At 41.3% G+C, this 20,376-nt stretch overlaps 1 protein-coding gene across 1 annotated transcript; it reads right to left on the bottom strand.

The window, feature by feature from the left end:
* Positions 1-215: 215 nt before the first annotated feature.
* Positions 216-13,092, bottom strand: DACT2 (dishevelled binding antagonist of beta catenin 2). Its single transcript, XM_037817745.1, has 4 exons — positions 12,622-13,092; positions 5,528-5,660; positions 3,861-4,151; positions 216-2,849 (listed from the first exon to the last, which is right to left on the bottom strand). Exons 1-4 carry the CDS (start codon positions 12,856-12,858, stop codon positions 1,093-1,095), a joined length of 2,418 nt encoding a protein of 805 aa, XP_037673673.1. The 5' UTR covers positions 12,859-13,092; the 3' UTR covers positions 216-1,092.
* Positions 13,093-20,376: the final 7,284 nt, after the last annotated feature.

Raw genomic sequence — 20,376 nt, 5'->3', positions numbered from 1 at the left:
TTGACTTTAGCTATCCCCAGCCCACCTCCCTTCTGAAACCACCTGACAGTAGCACTTTGGAGAAGCTTTTTGAAACATTCAGGATGAAGTTGCTTTATGAACTGAAACACGCTGCAGTATACAACAGGCAGCTTAATTGACCCCCCCCCCCATATTTCTCTCTGAAAAGTTGAGGGACCCTTTCTTTAAAAAAAAATAAAGATCAGGGGAAAAATATATTTTTCAAAACACTTTTATGCTCAACTTATTTGTACTGGAACCAGAGTGTGCACGCTATTCATTTGAAATGCATTTTCACACCTCAGTGTTAAGTTACATTGTATCCACGTTATGAGAAAGAATGAGAATTTACTGTGCACCTACTATGTACCAAGGAAGAAAACAAGAGGAATGAAGTCAAAGGAGGAAGAAAACATTTTCCTTTCATTTGGGAAGATTATGGCATAATTTGGGTGCTTATTCAAGCTGAGAGCTTAACATAGGAGTTTAAATGCCAGCCAGGTCTTGCAACCGTCTCTAAAAAATAAAGCTTTTTGGTAGGAGTGGTTTAAAAGGATTGGGAAACACATCCCCACAGCGTAAGCAGAACAAAGATATACATCAACTGTCACTCATTATAACAGAAAAATGAGAAGCCTGGCATGAAAAGTACCATCTTGGAAGGTATTAAAAAAGAAATAAGGTAATGGCTTGGGTAGCTTGTAATTCTGCAATTTCAAAGTTCTAAATGTATGTCTCCATTTGGGTGGGGAAAAATACACTCCACCAAACGCACAGACAAAATCTGTGGGCTTGCTTTATCATCTCCTTTAGGGAGAACCCCCTTCAAAGAGTGACTTCAGAAGAGAAAGCAAATTGGCAAGATTACACAAAAACCCCTGTTTGTATATTAAACAGCTGAAAAATACTAGATGCCTTGTTTTTTACAGTCATTAGCATGGAACCTCCACCCACCCCTGTTCTGTGCTTATCAAGGGCCATTTATAGTTCATTAGGAGAGTGTCTTTTTCTTTGGGATACGGGTCACTTTAGTTCTGCCTGGATGGACCCGCATCCGGGTGGAGGCTCTTGGGCCGTTTTCCTGATTTGCCTTCACACCATGGTCATCACTTTCAGCGCAGCTGGCTGGAACCTGCGGATCTTTTTCTTCAGAGCTTTGGAGGCCTTGATGCGGCAGAGTTTGGGCACTGAGGGGAGGGACGGCTTCAAGGCCACCTGAGCCCTTGGTGGCTGCTGGGCCACCGGAGGCCACATCAGCTCCCCTCCACCAGCCACCTCCCAGTCCAGTGAGAAGCTGCTCCCACTGCTCTGGCCACAGCCCTCCGAGTCACTGTCACTGGACTCCTTGTCCCCGAAACGGTTGGCCGTGTAGTCACTCACCTCCTCCTCACTGGTCTCCACGATGGTGGAGTGGAAGAGTGACGCGCACTCGGCGGAGAACTCAGAGCGATCTGACTCACTCCTGGCGTATGAGCCGTGGCAGGGCGGCTTGGGCCTGCCCCTGGTGCACCCCAGCCGCAGGCCACCTGCTCTCCTCACTGCCAGCCTGGGGGGCCCCAGGCCAGGGTTAGCAGGAAAGCTGGCCAGGTGGGCCTTGGCTGAGATCTCCACGGTGGACTGGCACTTGCGCTGTTTCTTCCTGGTGCCCCCGCTGGCCACCATATTGAGATGGGCTGCTTCAAAGGGATACAAGGCATTAGCTGACGCTCGGTAACCCTCCCTTCGGGCCATCACCAGTGGGACGAAGAAGGGCACTGGGTAGAGGCTGGACTCAGAGCAAGAACGGCCAGGGGCCTCCCGGGCAAAAGCTGGCCTCCTCCGGAGACCTCCACTCCCGTGCGGCCTGTGGGAAGGATTCCACTCGGTGGGCAGCCAGTGGACGGCGTGAACAGCCCCTTGCCTCTCTGGTAACGGCGACGGCTGCTTCCCAAACCTCAGCAACTTATCACTGGTCCTTCTCTTGATTTTCATGGCCTTAACCTTGGAGTTGCCCATTTTCAGCCTCACTGGGTAAGCTTCGCTGGCAACTGACTGGGCACGGGCAAACTGTCCTGCGACTTGGGAGGGGCTCATATTATCCTCCTTCCCAGAGGCCAAGGTGGCTCTGCCCTCCCAGCCGTCAACAGCAGTGTGAGGTGGCTGTGCCTGGGGGCAGGCAGAGGGGTCCAGCTCACATGCTGGCCAAGGGAAGCCCACAGTGGTCTTTCCAAGGACACAGCTATTAGAGGGTTTGAATTCTTCTGGAAGGATGATGGGTTGTTGGGTATCCACGAGGGACACAGAGCCCTGCTGCCTGAGGTGGTCTCCATCCGTGGTCCCCCTCTGAACCACGCTGTCCATTTCTTTTCTCTCTGGAGAGCACACCAGCTTCTCAAGCTGACCTTCACCATCCCTTCTCTGTCCTCCATGCCTCTGCTGGGATGCAGATGACTCATACTTCAGAGACCCCTGCTCACCCACACTGTCCCTTGAGGGCCTCCCTTGGCCCCTTGCCAGCTGCAGCAGCTTGTGAATATAGGTTCCTGTTGGGCGAGCCTCGAAGACAGGTCTGGTACAGATTAAGTTTGGACCCGAAGTGCCAGGAATGAGTTTACCAAGAGGCAAGTTGCGATCGGTCTTTACGGTCTCCTTGGTCACAGCGAAGAGGGGACTCTGCAAAGCCACTGCGTGCAGCGGACTTGGGTAAGGGTACACTTCCTTGCCACTCTTGGATACCAAATCACTCTGGTATTTGGGGTCCACCATGGGGGACTCAATGTTAATGCCATGGCAAAGGACTGAATTGGACTGGGGATCTGCGTTGGCTTTCTGGAGTTCTGTGTCAGCTGTCACGACTCTTTCAAGGTCACCTGAGAATGAGAAAAAAATTTAAAAAATAAAGGAAAGCATTTCATGCTGTGTGAGTATGATTTCATGTGCTGCTTTTTGACAGCAAATTTCTCTTCCTTTCAGTGCTTTGACGGAAACATCAAAGGGCTAAGAGAACAAAGCAACCCATAATGTGACATTTATACTGGGCATTTAGATGTCAAAAATTTGTGGGAAAAAAGTCACATTTGCACACTAATTCCATCATATGGCTCCGGTCATTTCTTTTTTAATGATAGCTTGCTCTTAAAAGACACATCATAGATTCACAAAAAGTTAGCTCAACACCCTCATTTTACGAAAGTTTTTGAGAATGTCCAGAAAGATAAAGTGACTGCAACCATGTGATGGCTTCCAGATGGAGGAAAAAAAGCAAAAACCACAGAACTTCTGTTAGGGTATTTACAGCTATCCTGAAAAGAAATCATGTGGAATTTTCACCAAGAAATGACAGGTCTTGTATTAGAAATAAAGTGAGCCAGGAAAAAAAAAGAAAAAGGTATTTCCTCTTGGGACAATCTAAAGAAAAAAGATGTTTCCCTAGGCCTGTGGGGACATCTAAATGCTGTCTATTTCTTCACACCCACTTTCAACTCTATCTACACTAAACACAGAGATCAGTCAGTCAGTGAGGCTGTTTAAAGACTTTTGAAGGATTCTTTTTTTTTTTTTTTTTTTAAATTTCTGATGTCCATTTTAAATAACAGGGAAAAAATGCTTTTTTAAAAAATTATTATTATTGGAATAGCCCCACTCTATGAATAGTGGTGGAAGTTTGGTCCCTATCTCCATCCAGATAATAAAAGGGAAACCTACAGAAAATGTGAAGTTGTTATTTGTCTGGTTAGTACCAGGAACACATATTCTCCATTTAAAAATATTTTTCACTCTGTGTCTTTATCAGCATTAAAGGGATCGGCTGCTGCAGCCATCCATACAAGTTGCCCATGCACATTGGAGATCAAAGTTCCCACCCTTTGCTGGTTCTTTACCTGTTGAAACGGGCCTGGGCCTGACCTTGCCCAAAGGCCTGCCTGCACCCTGTGGGCTGCCCTGGGGTCGGCCACCCTCCATGATGGAGGGTCTCCTTGGAGGCAGGCAAGCAGCTTGCACAGTCGTCTCATCGGCCGACTTGGGCCGGTTGTCACCCACTCCGAGCCTGGCCTTGGTGGGCTGGCCCGTCGGCAGCAAACTGCTGAGGGAGGAGGAGATGGAGTCATTGGACACAGATGTGCAAGAGGTGGACAGGGAGCAGGAGCCACCGTCACTCAGGTCATAAAAGCCTAGACAGAACAAACACAGAAGCCGAAAGTCACGGGCACATCCTGGCAAACACATCCCAGGCTTGCTTAGATTGATACAGCTCACTGAGATGCTGTCAGCACCCTGATACCTGCACATGTCCACCCTCATTTTTCACAGGGGGTGGAACACGATCTGCAAAGGGGTCAGAGGCTATGAGTGAAGCTGTGTGGGTGACGTCATTAAAGAGCAAGGGTGGACGTGGTCCAGGGCTGGGCTTGGCTCAGGATTCTTCTTGGCATTTGTCTACAGTCGCCCTCATACAACAGTGATCAGAGAACCACCCGGAAACAGTTACCACCTTCAACCATGCTCCCACAAAATTACTCATCCTTTTTCTTGGCCAATGGTTGACTTACTTCTATGTTATCGCTACTTATTAAGCATCTGCCTCTTCCACTAGAATCTAACTCCTTTCAGATGGATCTCTTGCATCTTTATCTTTATAGCTTTCCCCTTTCTTGGTGCCTACGATTTCATTTGAATTAGCAATCAGAAAAAGGGAAGCAATTTATGGAGGCCCTTCAAACCTGCTGGACCTGCTACATGGATGATATAACATAAATCGTGACATAATTCTACAAATAGAAGAAGAAGGAATGGCAGACAACATTGTACTTGGAGAAAACTGTGGTCCCATAGATATGCAATCTGAACAGATTTCTGAAAATTGCATTCTTAAGAATGAAACATTTTGTTTCCAAGCTTTGCTTGGAGAATTTAGACAAAAAGCAAAAGTACCCCGTATCACAAATGTTGACAATGACTATAGGATTATCTTTCTGTGACCTTTAAAATGGGGTACACCAGGGCAGCACTGGGTAGACGTTATTTCCTTATCATCTTCTCCGACAAATTAAACTGATTATAATTAGACTGATTTAAACCTACAGACATCATAAAAAATATTTTCGTTGTCTCAGAAAACACTAGCTATGTACAACCCCTGTGTTCACCCATTGCCAAAAAACCTGAGAATCTGTCTTAGCCTAGAAAGAGGTAAGAAACTCTTAGATTTTTTTTTCAATTAAAAGTAATACTTTTCCAATTAAGAAATACACTTGCTTTCCTTTTTTTCCTAAAGGCAACATATTTAAATAAAAATATTTCATTTTCAACATTCTTCATGTAATCTATATTTTTTCAGGCCTAATTACAACTTTCTAACTTTCAGATTTGCCTGAGAAAATAAACAGGAGAAGGGACCCCCTTTAAGAGAACAGGGGTTCCCCAAGGGGTGTTAATGGGCAAACTGCTTTTGTTTTTGCAAGTACTGTATTGGGTCATCAGTTTCCCCAGGAAGGGCAGAGAGCTGGGACACAGGCAGAAGCCATCCTGGCTTCCCACCAGCTGGTACCTGAGCTGGGTCGGCTGTCACTGTCCGGGGGCTCGGTGGCCGTCTTCTGGACGTCCAGCTGCAGCTCACTGATCTGCTGGTCCAGCTGATCCAGGTGGGTTTTAAGGCCGGCGTCCTGTCGTCTTAAACGGGACTAAGATGCCAAAGAACAAGAAGTTAAAATGTCCTAAGTGCAGATGTAACAACTTAAAACTCACGGGGAAAATGCAGTGAATACAATGTAAACTTCAAAAATCAACATGAAATGCACCCCCTTCAGCTGACATCTCTTCCTTACTCATGCTGAAGCAATGTACTTGCTCTGTTGGGAAGGAAGGAGAGAGAGGGAGGGAGGGAGGAAGGAAGGAAGGAAGGAAAAGGAGGGAAAAATAATAAATAAAGAAAGAAAGAAGAAGAACGAAGAAAGAAAGAAAGAGAAAGAAAAGAAAGAAAAAAAAAAGAAAGAAAAGAGAAAGAAGCAAAAGTAAGATTAAAGAAAGAAATAAATGAATGAAAAAAGACAGAAAGACAACAAAGAAGAAAAGAAAGAAAAAAAAAAAGAAAAGAGACACCAGAAAGTACCGGCCCGCACGAACAGCATAGATGAGCCCATCCCGCCCCACTATACGACTAGACAGCAGCCGAGACCCGAAAGAACCACCCCCACACCAGCAAGAAACAGACGTCAGAAGCAAAGAAGAACAGAAAGAATGATGAAAGAAGAAAGAAGAAAGAAAAAGAAAGAAAGAAGAAAGAAGAAAAAGAATCCTATTCCCCAAGCAGCGTTTTTCTACAATTGCAGACTTTCTCTATTCCAGCAACCTTTCTAATTCGAGGTTTCTTTCTATAAGGATACAAAACTAATAGTTTTAGACCCAATGAAAAACCAGGATGAAAACCAGCACAAAAGACTCTCTGGCCACATTATGGCAGTTACCACAGGTTAATATTTCCCACTATTATGTTTATCGCCCCCCCCCCTTTTTAAATTCTAGCAACCTGAGATTTACGTTCTCATGTTCATGCTTAATTTATCTTGTGTCTTTCTACCTGTATTACTGTTCTTTTTCCCAGCTGTCCCATGTGATTTATGAAAACCATGTAGCCTTTTGACTTTTCAAAGGGATAAGAAAGTCTGTAAGAGAGGAAAAAAAAAGGCTTCGCGCCTTTGGCACCATCTTGATCCTTTCCTCCCTCCCCTATATTACAAGTAACATTTGAATTGTTACAAGTTTTAGAAAAACTATCATGGGAATGGTTCTCAGCAAGGGCAAGACACTGCCAGAAACGGAAAATGCCACAGAATGAACACAGCCTGTGAATCTGTTGCAAACATCCTTCCCTTTTAGAAGTTTGCACCTTAGCTTTGCCACTAAAGAAGCTGTCAATTACCTTCTCAGTTTCCTTACCTCTATAATGGGTTATTATGAGTGTTAACTGTGTACATATATATGTAAATAGTATATACTGAAGCAACTGGCACAGAATGTTTAATAAATGCTGATTTCCTTCCTTCAATCGGAAACCACACTCTGTTCTCAAGGTCCACTGCAGAAACTCCTTGTTTTGATTAATGATTAAGTGTAGGGTAAATAATTAATGAATGCAATTATGTGGTTCATGCTGTTTAAGGAAATGATTAATGGTATTTCAAATGTATATATAAGAAATGGGAAATTCCCCTAAGTCCCAAATTATGGGGCTGAGGGAAACGACGTCAATGATTTCAAGAATTTGACAAGTCTTTATGAGAGATAAGCAGACAGTAATAATTTCCTATTCTTATGAGAGGATTATTTTTGTACAGATTTTTCATATCAGATAATTAACATATCAGGTGAGTTGTCTGGAACCTAACAGATGAGCACCCAGCCCAAATGCACAACTTTTCCTTTGGGACCCAGTTAAAACTACCACTTGAGACTAGCCTAAATATACTGGTTTTTTTTGTGGGGTTTTGTGTGTGTGTGTGTGTGTGTGTGTGTGTGTGTGTGTGTGTGTGTGTTTTACATTGCACCTTTTTTAAACCACCAAGGATTTTTACAGGAACAATCTTGAAGCCATAATATTATTTGTAAATAGGAACATGACAAAAATCATTCCTGAACTAAATCAGCATTCTATACCATTCCGACTAGCCTAAATACACTGGTGTCTTACACTGTATGCTTTTAAAAAGGTAACATGTTACGCAGGTAAGAAGCACTATGAATACAGAGCCAGCAGAGCATATAAAGAAAGAACTCACACCCCCAGAGGGCCTCTTTTCTTGCTCAGATGTGGCTTGTCTCTCTCTAAGCCAACTCTGCAGGTGAACTCACTGCCCTCCCCCCTACATGGGACACGACTCCTAGGGGTGTAAATCTCCCTGGCAATGCGGGACATGACTCCCGGGGATGAGCCTGGTCCTGGCATCATGGGATTGAGAAAGCCTTCTTGGATCAAAGAGGGGAAGAGAAATGAGACAAAGTTTCAGTGGCCGAGAGATTTCAAATGGACTTGAGAGGTCACTCTGGAGGGCATTCATATGCACTATCTAGATATCCCTTTTTAGTTTTTAGTGTGTTGGAACAGCTAGAAGGTAACACCTGAAAATGTTGAACTGCAACCCAGTAGCCTTGTTTCTTGCAGATGATTCTATAACTATATATCTTATACGGTGTGACTGTGTGATTGTGAAAACCTTGTGGCTCACACTCCCTTTATCCAGTGCATGGACAGATGAGTAGAAAACTGAGGACAAAAATTAAATGTATAATGGGGGGTGGGGAGGGGGGATGGGATGTTTTGGGTATTCTTTTTTACTTTTATTAGTAGTAATAGTAGTAGTATTTTGGGAGTAATGGAAATGTTCAAAAATTGTGGTGATGAATGCACAACTGTATGATGGTGCTGTGAGCAACTGATTATACACTTTGGATGACTGTATGGTATTTGAATATATCTCAATAAAATTGAATAAGAAAAAACAAAAAACAAAATAAAGGACTCAGTCCCAATCACAATCTACATAAACAAGATACTTAAATTCAAAGGGGCCAGTGAGTATTTTTAATGCAAATGACTTTTCCTTTCATAAACCAAAACAATGGCATCAACAGAAAATTGTTTGTCAGTCCACACATTAATGTTTAAAACTTATATTTTACCTCTTTTCTTCTAAATAATGATTTTCTATTTATTTTGAAGGGGAACACGCCTGGATCTCTTTGCTGGGTTTTTTCCTGCCTCTCTAACCCCCTTCCTGAAAAAAAAAAAAAAAAAACCCTTGTGTGTTTGTTCTGGAATTAATTGCTTTGTGATTAATGTTTGGCCAGCCAGTGCTTTAGGTGGTGGTTTTTGATTAATGGTCCAGGGGCCACAGAATATACAAGGCTCTCAGGTATTCAAAGTTTATTTATTACATCCTTAAGACCAGTCTGCAAGTCTACAGAATTTTACTATTCATGATTCATTCCTTGTTAACCCTTCCCATTGTCCCTAACTTGGGTTTTGTTTTTTTTTTTTTCATTTTTTTTATGTCAGTGTGCTTTTCATTAACTCCTTATTAGCAACAAACTTCTTCCGCTTATTAGTCAAAGTAATTTACATGATCAGGATTGACTGAGTGTAATGCACTCCAAAGCCAGCGACGGAAACATCTATGTCTGTGTATTTCTATGGAGAAACTGTTAGAGAACAAGGCAACACTGAGTTGACTTTCTCCACAGCAGCAAGCAAGCTGTTTTTTGTCTACTCAGTTCTCCACTTCTGTAAAGATTCAGGCTTGCAGGGCGGTGCTTCTCAAAGTGTGTTCCAGGAGGCCCTTGTGTTAAAATTACCTGGTCATTGGTAAGGGGTCAGCATCCTTGTTTAATAGCACATACGCAAGGTTTCTGAGGAAATGGAATCACCTGGGTGTAAATGCAGATTCCTGGGCCCCATGCCATACCTATGATTTCAAACTTTCTACAGCAAACCTGGGAATCTGCATTCTAACAATCTTCTTGGGAACCACAAATAGTTTCTCTGATCACCCACCATTTGTTCCAGGGTTTTATCTCTTTCTTTGGAATGCTTACTTTATACACCATAAGAGAGTGATCAGATTTCCATTTGCTTTGCCTTTTTCTCCTTGTCTGTAGTTCGGCATTCTAGACTTTTGAAAACTTTTACAGTATATTCAGAGGACGAAAGTAATAAATGACCTAAAATTCAGGCTATAGTGATGGCATCTAAAACACCACCTTTCTTTCCTTGAAAGCTAAGCATGTACAAACGCATGAATTCAGTGGCTTTCCACTTCTGTTGGGCCAGTAGGAACATTTTAATACCCAGGTTTACAGGTTTAAAAGAGGTCAATAGGTCAACAGTAAAAGACTCTGGGGTTGAGAGATTAGTTTCTGGGAAATAAAGCACTAGTGCTGGCAGACAGAGCCTTGTACTGTCCTTTGGATGCATCTTTCTCTGTCATCTTGAGCCTGTCTTCAATCAAAGCAAGCATATTCAGTCCAAGAAAAACACCAGGCATTGTGTTTAGAACTGCAGAATCAGACCCATAACTTGCTCTTTCAGCATTTAATGCTTGAACCTGCCAGTGAAAGGGACATGTTGCAAGCTGCCACTTTTAGAACAAGTCACGACCAGCAAAGTCAACTACAATGAAATTCCTAAGGATAAGATTTCGCTGCAAAGTGCCAATCACCTTTTTTTTTTTTTTTTTTCCTTTTTAACTTCTGACCAAGTAATGTCTCTCCCACTTTGGCATGAACCATGGCATTTTCAGACTACTTTCAGGCACTGAATAAGTCTGGGTCAAGTCTTTCTGTTTACGTGTTATTGGGGAACTTAATCCATAGAAAAATGGAAATGCCTATAGCTTCTTGGAGAACGACAAATCTCCCTTGAAATTATAAACAATTAAGTCCAATCGACTCTGCCAGTTCTAACCAAGCAGCAACAAATTGCTTTGGTCAAAGGTCACGGGAAGTTTCATTAGCTTAGAAATATAGAAGATGATAAATACTTAAATCATTTTCCCTTTTGTTACAGCAATAAAAGTCACTCATTTATTTATTCAACAAATACTTACTGAGCACCTACTGCTGTGCTCTCTTTTGTAACTTAGACATAGCAATGAAAATGGTGCTGTGAATTCTGATGTGTTAGGCTGATGAATGCTATTTCCCCAATTACAGTTTCAATCCCCCAAAGCTCATTTTCACTTGAGAAATCCTGAAGGATAAAGCTGACAAGAGTTAGATAAATTTTCTTCCTGTCTTCACACCTGATTGGTAACGGATGAACGAGGTTAACACCAGAGAGGAGAAGGGAGGGGAACACTAAGTTCACTGGGAGTTACTGGGGTGTGTAATTGCCACTACTATGATTACAGTCTTTTGATTGTATTCTTTATGGAACTCATATCGCTCCTACTTTTTTTCATGTAAGAAAAATGTGTAAGTGCTAAATGCTGAGCTGATGTCACGCAAATTCAATTATTCTTCTCTTTTGATCACATAATCCATTCCAAGAACAAAATTTCAAAACAAAGTGCATGTTCCTTCTGGTCCTCACGTTAAAAAAAAAATAATAAACAAAAATTTTGTTTGATCTTCTCCTCCAAAAGGCTACTTGTAATTAGAGGCTGGGTACTCACAAGTTTGATTTGTGTATTACTTCAGCCAAGTTAATCATCAGCAGTCTTTCTTACCCCCTTGACAACATTCCACGTTAGCAGCTCAGTAGCCCCCTCCTGTTACACGTGTGCAATGCACCTTTTCAGGCTGCTGTGCATCTAGCTGAAGTCCCGGATAAATTAAGATCATGTCTGTATACTAGCATGCAAATAACCTAAACATATTTTTAGTACTCAATAACTTAGGGTGATAAAACAAAATAGGAATTTCCTCTCAATAACCAGCCTCTCAGCTACTTTCCTCTCAGTGTAGCTGCAGCTCATTACAGACAGATCAAGAAAATAGGAACTCAGAATTCCAAAGTCATCCTCACACAGGGTCTGCCGTTTGTAATATGGGAAGATAACAGGAATCCTGGGAGGCAGTTCACTACACTGGATTGTCAGGTTCTGAATTCTTTAATCCGGGAGTACTTAACAAATTAATGACACGACTGAGCTAAACTGAGAGCAATGCCCCAGCTTTACCTAGGATCCAATAGTCTTCCTGTTTTTAAAGGTGGCAACTTTTTGCCAGGACCGATTTGAATTTGAGGTATAACTCAAAGAGGCATCTTTCTTTAGAAATTTTATCTTTCCTCTCAGAAATACTGCCATACTGCATAACTCTTTTAGTTGTTCCCGATAAATTAAATGAAATCATACAAAGGGAGTAACAGCCATAATTATCTGCAATCGTGTGTAGATGGGAACTGACATTTGGAAGAATCAGGGTACCCCAAGACACAATGGTAAGGGAATCAGAAAAGGTTCCTCAGTTTTACCTCTCCTCCGGTAAGAGGACACACCTCTTTTTAAAGATCAGGTTACATTTTAAAGTCGAATAAGCCTTCATTTTATATATGCTTTCTCCCTATATTTTCTTGTAATGACAAGACCTTTTTCAACTTCTTTATGCTATTGAGCACAATTCCGGTTGCACTTTTCACACTGACATTGTCCTTCCCAAACTCCTGCAGCAGGGAAGAGTTTAATGCAGAACTCTATACTGGGGGAATAAAATACAGGGACCAAAGAACTTTGACTCTCACTAGGGGAGATCAATTTAATGCATTAATATCTTAGCAATATTGTGAATCAAACAAACAAGAATCAGCCTGTTCTATCGGTGTCCTGAAACAGGGACAGGTGGGATGCAGAGCCAACATTGCTCAATGCAGTTGCTACTTTACCTGTCATTACCTGCAGCGCATTATCCCTAAAGAATCCGGCCTTCGTATCCACTTAATTTTATACCGCATTGCATTCCACTCAAATCCCCAAAGAGTGGCTGTCAATCAATCAGCCAGCCCACTAGCCAGCTCACAAATATAAATCACAGCTTGCCACCAGGTAGGCACAACTCATTGTTTTAAAAATAACAAACGCCCTCCAAAGGCCGGCGGTCCGAGTGAGCCCCAGCCTTTTCCCCCTCCTCGGGGCGCAGGGATTTATTTACCAGCTGTTCCTTGAGGGCCGCGAGCGTGGCTTCCAGCCGGTGCTCCTTGCTGCGGGGGTCGCGGGCCGTAGCCCGCGGCGGCGGGGGCTGCAGGGCGAGAGCGCCCCGCACCAGCGCCTGCTGCTTGTCGCGTAGCACCTGGAGCTCCTGCAGCCCGGCCAGGGCGGCGCTCAGCCTCTCTCCCACCCGGCAGCGGTCCCAGTCCCCGGCCGGCCGTCTCGTCCCCGGCGCCAACATCCTGGAGGACTAACTGCCCCGGCTGGAGGACATCGCGGGCGGGCGCAGGGCGGAGGAGCGAGGATCTGGGCGCTGCAGTCGTGCCGGAGCTGCCCGGACGCCCAGGGCGCGCGGCGGGGCGCGCAGAGCCCAGGATCGGCGGGACGGGAGAGGACCGGAGGCAGCGCGGGTCCCGGGCCAGAGGCGGCAGGCGCGAGGGCCGAGACGGAGGACGCAGTCTCTACCGGACGGCCACCTGGCTGCGGGGAGACTGCAAGCCTGCTGCGCGCTCGGCCGGCCCCGCGGTCCCTGCGGCCCCGCCCCTGTCCCCGCCCCCAGCTCCCGCGGCTCTCGCAGGTTGGGTGGGGATTTACTGGTGGTAGTGGGGAGGGCGGTGTTTGCACCCATTCCGAGGTCACCGACGGGGCTGGCTTCTCGCCCCGGGCATCCGCCGGCTACATGCAACCCGGCGCGCCTTCTGGCTCCCCGGCGCCTCCCGTGCGCCCTGATGTCCTGGCGGACCTCCAGCCAAATTCTGTGGAATCGGAAATGCGCAGTGCAATATACAAAGAGGGGCATAGAGGAAAAGAGGAGTCCGGACCAGAGAGTGGGATGTAGGCGAAAATGAAGAAAAGACTGGTGAAAGGTCTAGTTTAGGTTTCCAGTTTTTTTTTTTTTTTTTTTTTTTTTTTTAAAAGATCAATTCTTGAGATAGTATCACCATTGTATGTTATTGTTACAAACTGTATAAACTAGAAAAACGTAATACCCGTTTTTCTTAATGTATATCTGTAGTTCCGGAAATGTCAGCATATCTTTGTTTTTCTTTTAGTAACAGCTCTATTGAGAAACAATTAACATAGCATGCTGTTCACGTATTTAAGTGCACAAGGCAATGGCTTTATTGTATTCACAGAGTTGCTTAACCATCCCCACACTCTAATTTTAGAACATCTTCATCACTACCCCCCCACAAGCCGCCCCCATCCCCCCCCCTCAAGCCCCCTAAAGGAACTCTGCATCATTGGTGTTCTCCAATTTTCTCATCCCCTCCCTCTCTCCAGCTTTAGGAGACCAATAATTGACCTTTGCATCTATAGGTTTGCCTATTCTGGACATTTCATTTACATGGAATCATACATTATGTGGTCTTCTGTGACTGGCTTCTTTCACTTAACATAGTGTTTTCAAGGTTCATCTACTTTGTAGCATGTATCAGTGCTTTGTTTCATTTTTTATGGCTGAATATTATTCCTTATATGGAAATGCATTTTTTTCATCCATTCATCAGTTGCTAGGCATTTGGGTTGTTTCTACTTTTTAGCTATTATGAGTAACGCTGCTATAAACGTTAATGTGCAAATTTTTGTGTGGACATATATTTTCATTTCTGTTGGATAGATACCTAGGAAGTGAATTGATGGTTCATATGGTAACTATGTTTAATCTCTTGACAAACTGCTAAACCTTTTTCCAAAGTGATTGCACCATGCAATATTCCAACCAGCAATGCACAAGGGTTCCAATTTCTCCACATCTTCACTAACATTTGTTATTTTCCATTTTTTCAATTCAAGCAATCCTAAGTGGTGTGAAGCAGTATCTCATTGTGGTTTTGATTTGTATTTACCTGGTGGCTAATGTTATTGGGCATCTTTGCATGTCCTTATTGGCTATTTGTATATCTTCTTTGTAGAATTGTCTATTTGTTCCCTTTGCCAATTAATTAAATTGGGCTATTTTTCTTTTTGTTCTTGAGTTGTAAGAGTTCTTTATATATTCTAGGTAAAGTTCTTTATCAAATATATGATATTCAAATATTTGTTCCCTTTTTCTGGGTTATCTTTTCACTTTCTTGATGGTAACCTCTGCAGCATTTTTTTTTTTTTTTAAATTTTAAAGAAATATAATGTATCTATGTTTTTTCTTTTGTTGCTTGTGCTTTTGGGGCCATATTTAAAAACCAGTGCCTAATCCAGGGTCACAAAGATTTATGTCTATGTTTTCTTCTAAGATTTTTATAGTTTTAACTCTTACCTTTAGGTCTTTGATCCATTTTGAGTTAATTTTTGTATGTGATTTGAGGTGGGGTCTAACTTCATTCAACTCTCTAGTTGTCCAAGCACCATTCATTGAAATGATGATGCTTTCCCCATTGAATGCTCTCTGCACTCTGTCAAAAATCAATTGTAAGTGTGAAGGTGTATTTCTGAACTCTCAATTTTATTCCATTGAACTATATGTCTTTCCTTCTACCAGTACCACACTGTCTTGATTACTTTCACTTTGTAGTAAGTTTTGAAGTCAGGAAGTGTGAGTCCTCCAGTTTTGTTCTTTTTCAAGATTGTTTTGGCTATTCTAGGTCCCTTGCATTTCTATATGATTTTTAGGATCAGCTTGTCAATTTCTGCAAAGTGACCTGATGGAATTTTCATAGGGATTGCACTGAATCTGTAGATCAGTTTGAGAAGTATTGCCATCTTAATATTAAGTCTTCTGATCCACGAATATGGGTTGTCTTTCCACTTAGGTTTTCTTTAATTTCTTTCAACAGTGTTTTGGAGTTTTCTGAGCATAAGTTTTGAACGTCTTTGTTAAATTTGTTCCTAAGTATTTTATTCTTTTTGCTGCTTTTGTAAATGGAATTTTCTTAATTTCATTTTCAGAGTGTTCATTGAAAGTGTATAGAAATACAATTATTTTTGTATATTTATCTTGTATCCTGCAACCTTGCTGAACATGTTTATTAGTTCTAATAGATTTTTTTTAGTGAATTCTTTTGGATTTTCTATCTGCAAGGTAATGCCACCTGCAATTAGAGATAGTTTTACTTCTTCCTGTCCAACCTGGTTACTTTTTTTCTTCATTTATTTGCTTACTTGTCCTAACTAGAAACTCCAGTACATTGTTGAATAGAAGTGGGGAGAGCAGACTTCCTGGTTTTAAGGGAAAAGTATTCAGTCTTTCACCGTAAGTATGATGTTAACTGTGAGTTTTTCTTGTATACTCTTCAAGTTAAGATTCTATTTCTAGATTTTGAGTTATTTTATCAAAAAGAGGTGTGATGGTTTGACTCTGTATGCACTTCAGAAAAGATCCTGTTCTTTTAATCCATTCTTACAGGTGTAAACTTATTTGGGTGGGACCTTTTGATTAGTTATTTTAATTGATGCCTGCCCCAGGTGGGTCTTTGTCCTCTTACTGGGGTCCTTTATAAGAGGAAAGAAGACAGAGAGAAGTTAATAGAAGAAAAGCCCCAGAGAAGCTGAGAGATAAGGAACATAGGCAGATGCTCAGAGAGAAAGCCACTGAAGCCAGAAGCGGGAAGCAATGAAACTTGGGAGAGAAGGGAGAGACGAGCAGATGTCTCCATGTGCCTGGCCATGTGAGAGGAGCTGAAGATCACTGGTAGCTGGTCTCAGTGGAGTAGGTATCGTTCCATTGATGCTTTAATTTGGAACTTTTTCACGCCCTCAGCACTATAAACTTGTAAGTTAATAAATCCCCATTGCAAAAGCCAACCCATTTCTGATATACTGTATTTCATCAGCTTTAGCAAACCAAAACAAGGGGCATTGAAGTTTTTAGATTATTTTATGAATCTTTTATTTTCTTCTTGGCCCTCTATGTTTATCTAGTCACCAGCCTAGTGCTGGAGAAAAAGCATTAGGCTGGGACTTGAATGACCTGAGTTCCAAGCTCCTGTTCCCTTAGTTTCCTCATCTACATAATTAATGCCTTTTAAAAAAAAATTTTAAATTTTTAATGCAATTTTATTGAGATATAATCACATAACTTACAATCATTCAAAGTGTACAATCAGTTGTTAACAGTATTGTCATATAGTTGTGCATCTATCACCACAAAGTTTGAACATTTTCATTACCCAAAAAATAAAATAAAGATTAAAATAAAAAAGGAACATCCCAAACATCCCATTCCCTTCCTCCCCTCCATTGTTCATTTACTTTTTTTTTTTTTTTTTGGCCAATTTATTTTTTACAAGACTGCAAAGTCCACTCGATTGGGAAAGAATAATCTCTTCAACACATGGTACTAGGATAACTGGATATCCATATGCCAAAAAAAAAAAAAAAAGAATGAGGACCCCTCTCTTACACCATACAAAAAAACCAACTCAAAATGGATCAAAGACCTAAATATAAAAACCAGGACTATCAAACTCCAGAAAAAAATATAGGGAAACATCTTCAGGACCTTATGTTAGCTGATGGATTTGTAGACTTTATACTTAAACCACAAGCACCAAAAGAAGAAAATAGTTAAATGGGACCTCATCAAAATTAAAAACTTTTATGCATCAAAGGGTTTATCATGAAAGTGAAAAAAGAACCTACTCAATGGGAGAAAATATTTGGAAACTACATATCCAATAAGGGTTTAATATCCAGCATATATAAAGAAGGCCTACAACTCAACAATAAAAAGATGACTCAATTTTAAAAATGAGCAAAAGACTTGAATAGACATTTCTCCAAAGAGGGTGCACAAATGGCCAAAACCACATGAAAAGATGCTCAATATCATTAGCTACTAGGGACAAGCAAATTGGAACCGCAATGAGACACCATCTCACATAAAAGAGAATGGCTACTAGTTAAAAACAAGAAAATTACAAGTGTTGGGGAGAATGTGGAGAAACAGGAACACTCAATCATTGCTGGTGAAAATGTAAAATGATGCAGCTGCTGTGGAAGACAGTTTGACAGTTCCTCAGAAAGCTAGGTATAGAATTACCATGTGACCCACCAGGGACTCAAATAGATATTTGTGCACTGATGTTCATAATGGCATCATTCACATTGCCAAACAATGGAAGCAACCCAAGTGTCCATCAACTGATGAATGGGTATACAAAATGTGGTATATGGTATATACATGTATTGGAACACTACTCAGCATTAGAAAAGAATAAAGTTCTGATGCATGCAAGAACATGGACGAACCTTGAAGATGTCAGATTGCATGAAATAAGCCAGTCACAAAAGTACAAATACTTTATGATCTCACTGATATGAAATAATTAGAATAAGCAAACTCATAGACTCAGAGTCTAGAATACAGGTTACCAGGGGCTAGGTTGGAGGTAGGGAATGGAGAGTTAATGCTTAAATTATACAAAGTTTCTTTTTGGGTCTATTGTAAAATTTTGGTAATAGGTGGTGGTGATGGTAACACAAAATTGCAAATTAATTAATAGTACTGAATTGTCTATGTAAAAGGGGGGAATTTTAGGCCATATATATGTTACTTGAATAAAAATTAAAAGAAAAAATCATCTAGGTCCACATTGACTGCAGGGCAATAAAATTACAGTTTAACAACAAAAAAATAAGGATGGTTTAACATCTATGCCCATGGAAATAAGGAAGGTGGGGTACTGCACTTTTAATCTGGTTAAGGATGAATCAGTTAAAATGGAAATTACAAACCATTGAAAAATGAAAGGCAATAAGAGCTCTACATATCAAAGCCAGTGGGGTGTAGCCAAAATAGTACTCAGAGGAAAATGCATGGCCCTTAAATGCATTTATTAGAAATCAAAATTGAAAACAAAGAAACCACACTTTCAAGAATGTAGGTGAAAGCACACAAAATAAGCTCAAATAAAAGTAAAAGGAAGTAATTAATAAAGTCAAAAATCAGTGAAAGAAAATACAAAAAATAGAGTTGAGCAATACACAAAAAACTGCTTCTTTGCAATGACCAACAAATTAGACAAATGTTCTTTCTGATAAAGAAAAAGAGAGGGGAGACATAAATAATGATAATAATAAGCTTCAGCTCCAGATTAGATTTTTTAACAAATAAATTTTCAAAACAAACATAATTATTTGGTAGACAATCATAAATTACCAAAATTGTGTAAGATAAGGTATAGTACTAGTATGGACCAATAGCCATAGAAGAAAGTGAAAGGGTAGTCAAAGGTCTACTTTTAAAATTTGTTGCAGGCAGCCTCTAAAATGGCCCATAATAGCACCTACTGGTATTCTCACCCTTGTGTGATCTCCCCACTTTGAGGGTGGCTGGACTAGCAACTCACTTCTTCTAGCCAACAGACTGCAGCACAAGTGATGGGATGTTACTTTCAAGATTAGGTTACAAAACAGTCACTTCTGTTTTGCTACTTGACTCTCTCCCTTAGTGAAGCCAGTTTCCAAGTTGTGAGCTGCCCTGGGGAGAGTTCCATGTCTCAAGGAACCGAGGGGGCTTCTGGCCAGCAGCCCATGAAGAACTGAGGTCTTGAGTCAGACAACCCACAGGAAACTGCATCTTGCCGACAGCCACATGAGTGAGGTTGGAAATATATCCTCTCCCTAGATAGCCCTAAGATGACTGGAATCCCAGCCAACACCTTGATTACAGCCTGTGAGAGATCCATGCTTAGTTTCTTGATCTACAGAAATTATGAGGTAATAAATGTTTGTTGTTTTAAACCATTAAGTTTGGGTGGTAATTTGTTACACAGCAATATATAACTAATACAAAAATAGGTCCCAGGCCCAGATGATTTTCTATATTATGTAAACACTTCCTGACATAGGAAAAAATGGACAGCTATTCACCTTGCTTTTGGGAGTTATCTGAACCCTGATAACAAAGGTGGACAAGAACAGGATATATAAAGAAGATGATAAGCGAATCACTCTACAAACACCAAAGAAAAAGTCATAAACAAACATTTAACAAATGAAATCTAACAACATGGTAATTGAATACTGCATTGTAACCATGTACAATTTACTTCCAAGAAAGCAATACTTTAAAAAATATATATTTAGTACTTATTATGTACTAGGCTCTGTTGTAGTTGCTTTACATGTATTTGGTGATTTAACCTGCATAATAACCTAATGCAGTAGCACCTATTGTTTAAACCCAATTATATATTCGATGAGACTGAAGGGGAGAAGTTACACAAGTCCCAGCATTACCCTGATGATAAAACCAAAGACATTACAAGATAGGAAAACTACAAACAAATATCTCTCATGAATATAGATACTAAAATTCTCAACAAAATATTAGCAAATTGAATCCAACAATATATTACTGAACTTTTCTCCATCCCTCTCTCTCCTTTCTTTCTTTCTCTGTTGGTAGGGCTCCCTTTAGTATCCGAAGTAGGGCAGGTCTTTTGTTAGCAAATTCTCTCAGCATTTGTTTGTCTGTGAAAATTTAAGCTCTCCCTCAAATTTGAAGGAGAGCTTTGCTGGATAAAGACTTCTTGGTCGGAAATTTTTCTCTCTCAGAATTTTAAATATGTTGTGCCACTGCCTTCTCACCTCCATGGTGGCTGCTGAGTAGTCACTACTTAGTCTTATGCTGTTTCCTTTGTATGTGGTGAATTGCTTTTCTCTTGCTGCTTTCAGAACTTGCTCCTTCTCTTCAGTATTTGACAGTCTGATCAGAATGTCTTGGAGTGGGTTTATTGGGATTTATTCTATTTGGAGTTCACTGGGCATTTATGCTTTGTGTATTTATATTTTGTAGAAGGTTTGGAAAGTTTTCCCC

Source organism: Choloepus didactylus, chromosome 24 (genome assembly GCF_015220235.1).
Source record: "Choloepus didactylus isolate mChoDid1 chromosome 24, mChoDid1.pri, whole genome shotgun sequence".
Taxonomy (NCBI): Eukaryota; Metazoa; Chordata; class Mammalia; order Pilosa; family Megalonychidae; genus Choloepus; species Choloepus didactylus.
The sequence above is the reverse complement of the archived record's forward strand: the minus strand, read 5'-3'. Positions and strand labels throughout refer to the sequence as shown.

Coding starts and splice junctions, on each gene's coding strand:
- DACT2 (XM_037817745.1), bottom strand. CDS start 12,858: ATGTTGGCGCCGGGGACGAGACGGCCGGCCGGGGACTGGGACCGCTGC. Junction 5,661..12,621: donor CGGCCCTCAAGGAACAGCTG/GTAAATAAATCC, acceptor TTGGCATCTTAG/TCCCGTTTAAGACGACAGGA. Junction 4,152..5,527: donor TGACAGCCGACCCAGCTCAG/GTACCAGCTGGT, acceptor TGTTCTGTCTAG/GCTTTTATGACCTGAGTGAC.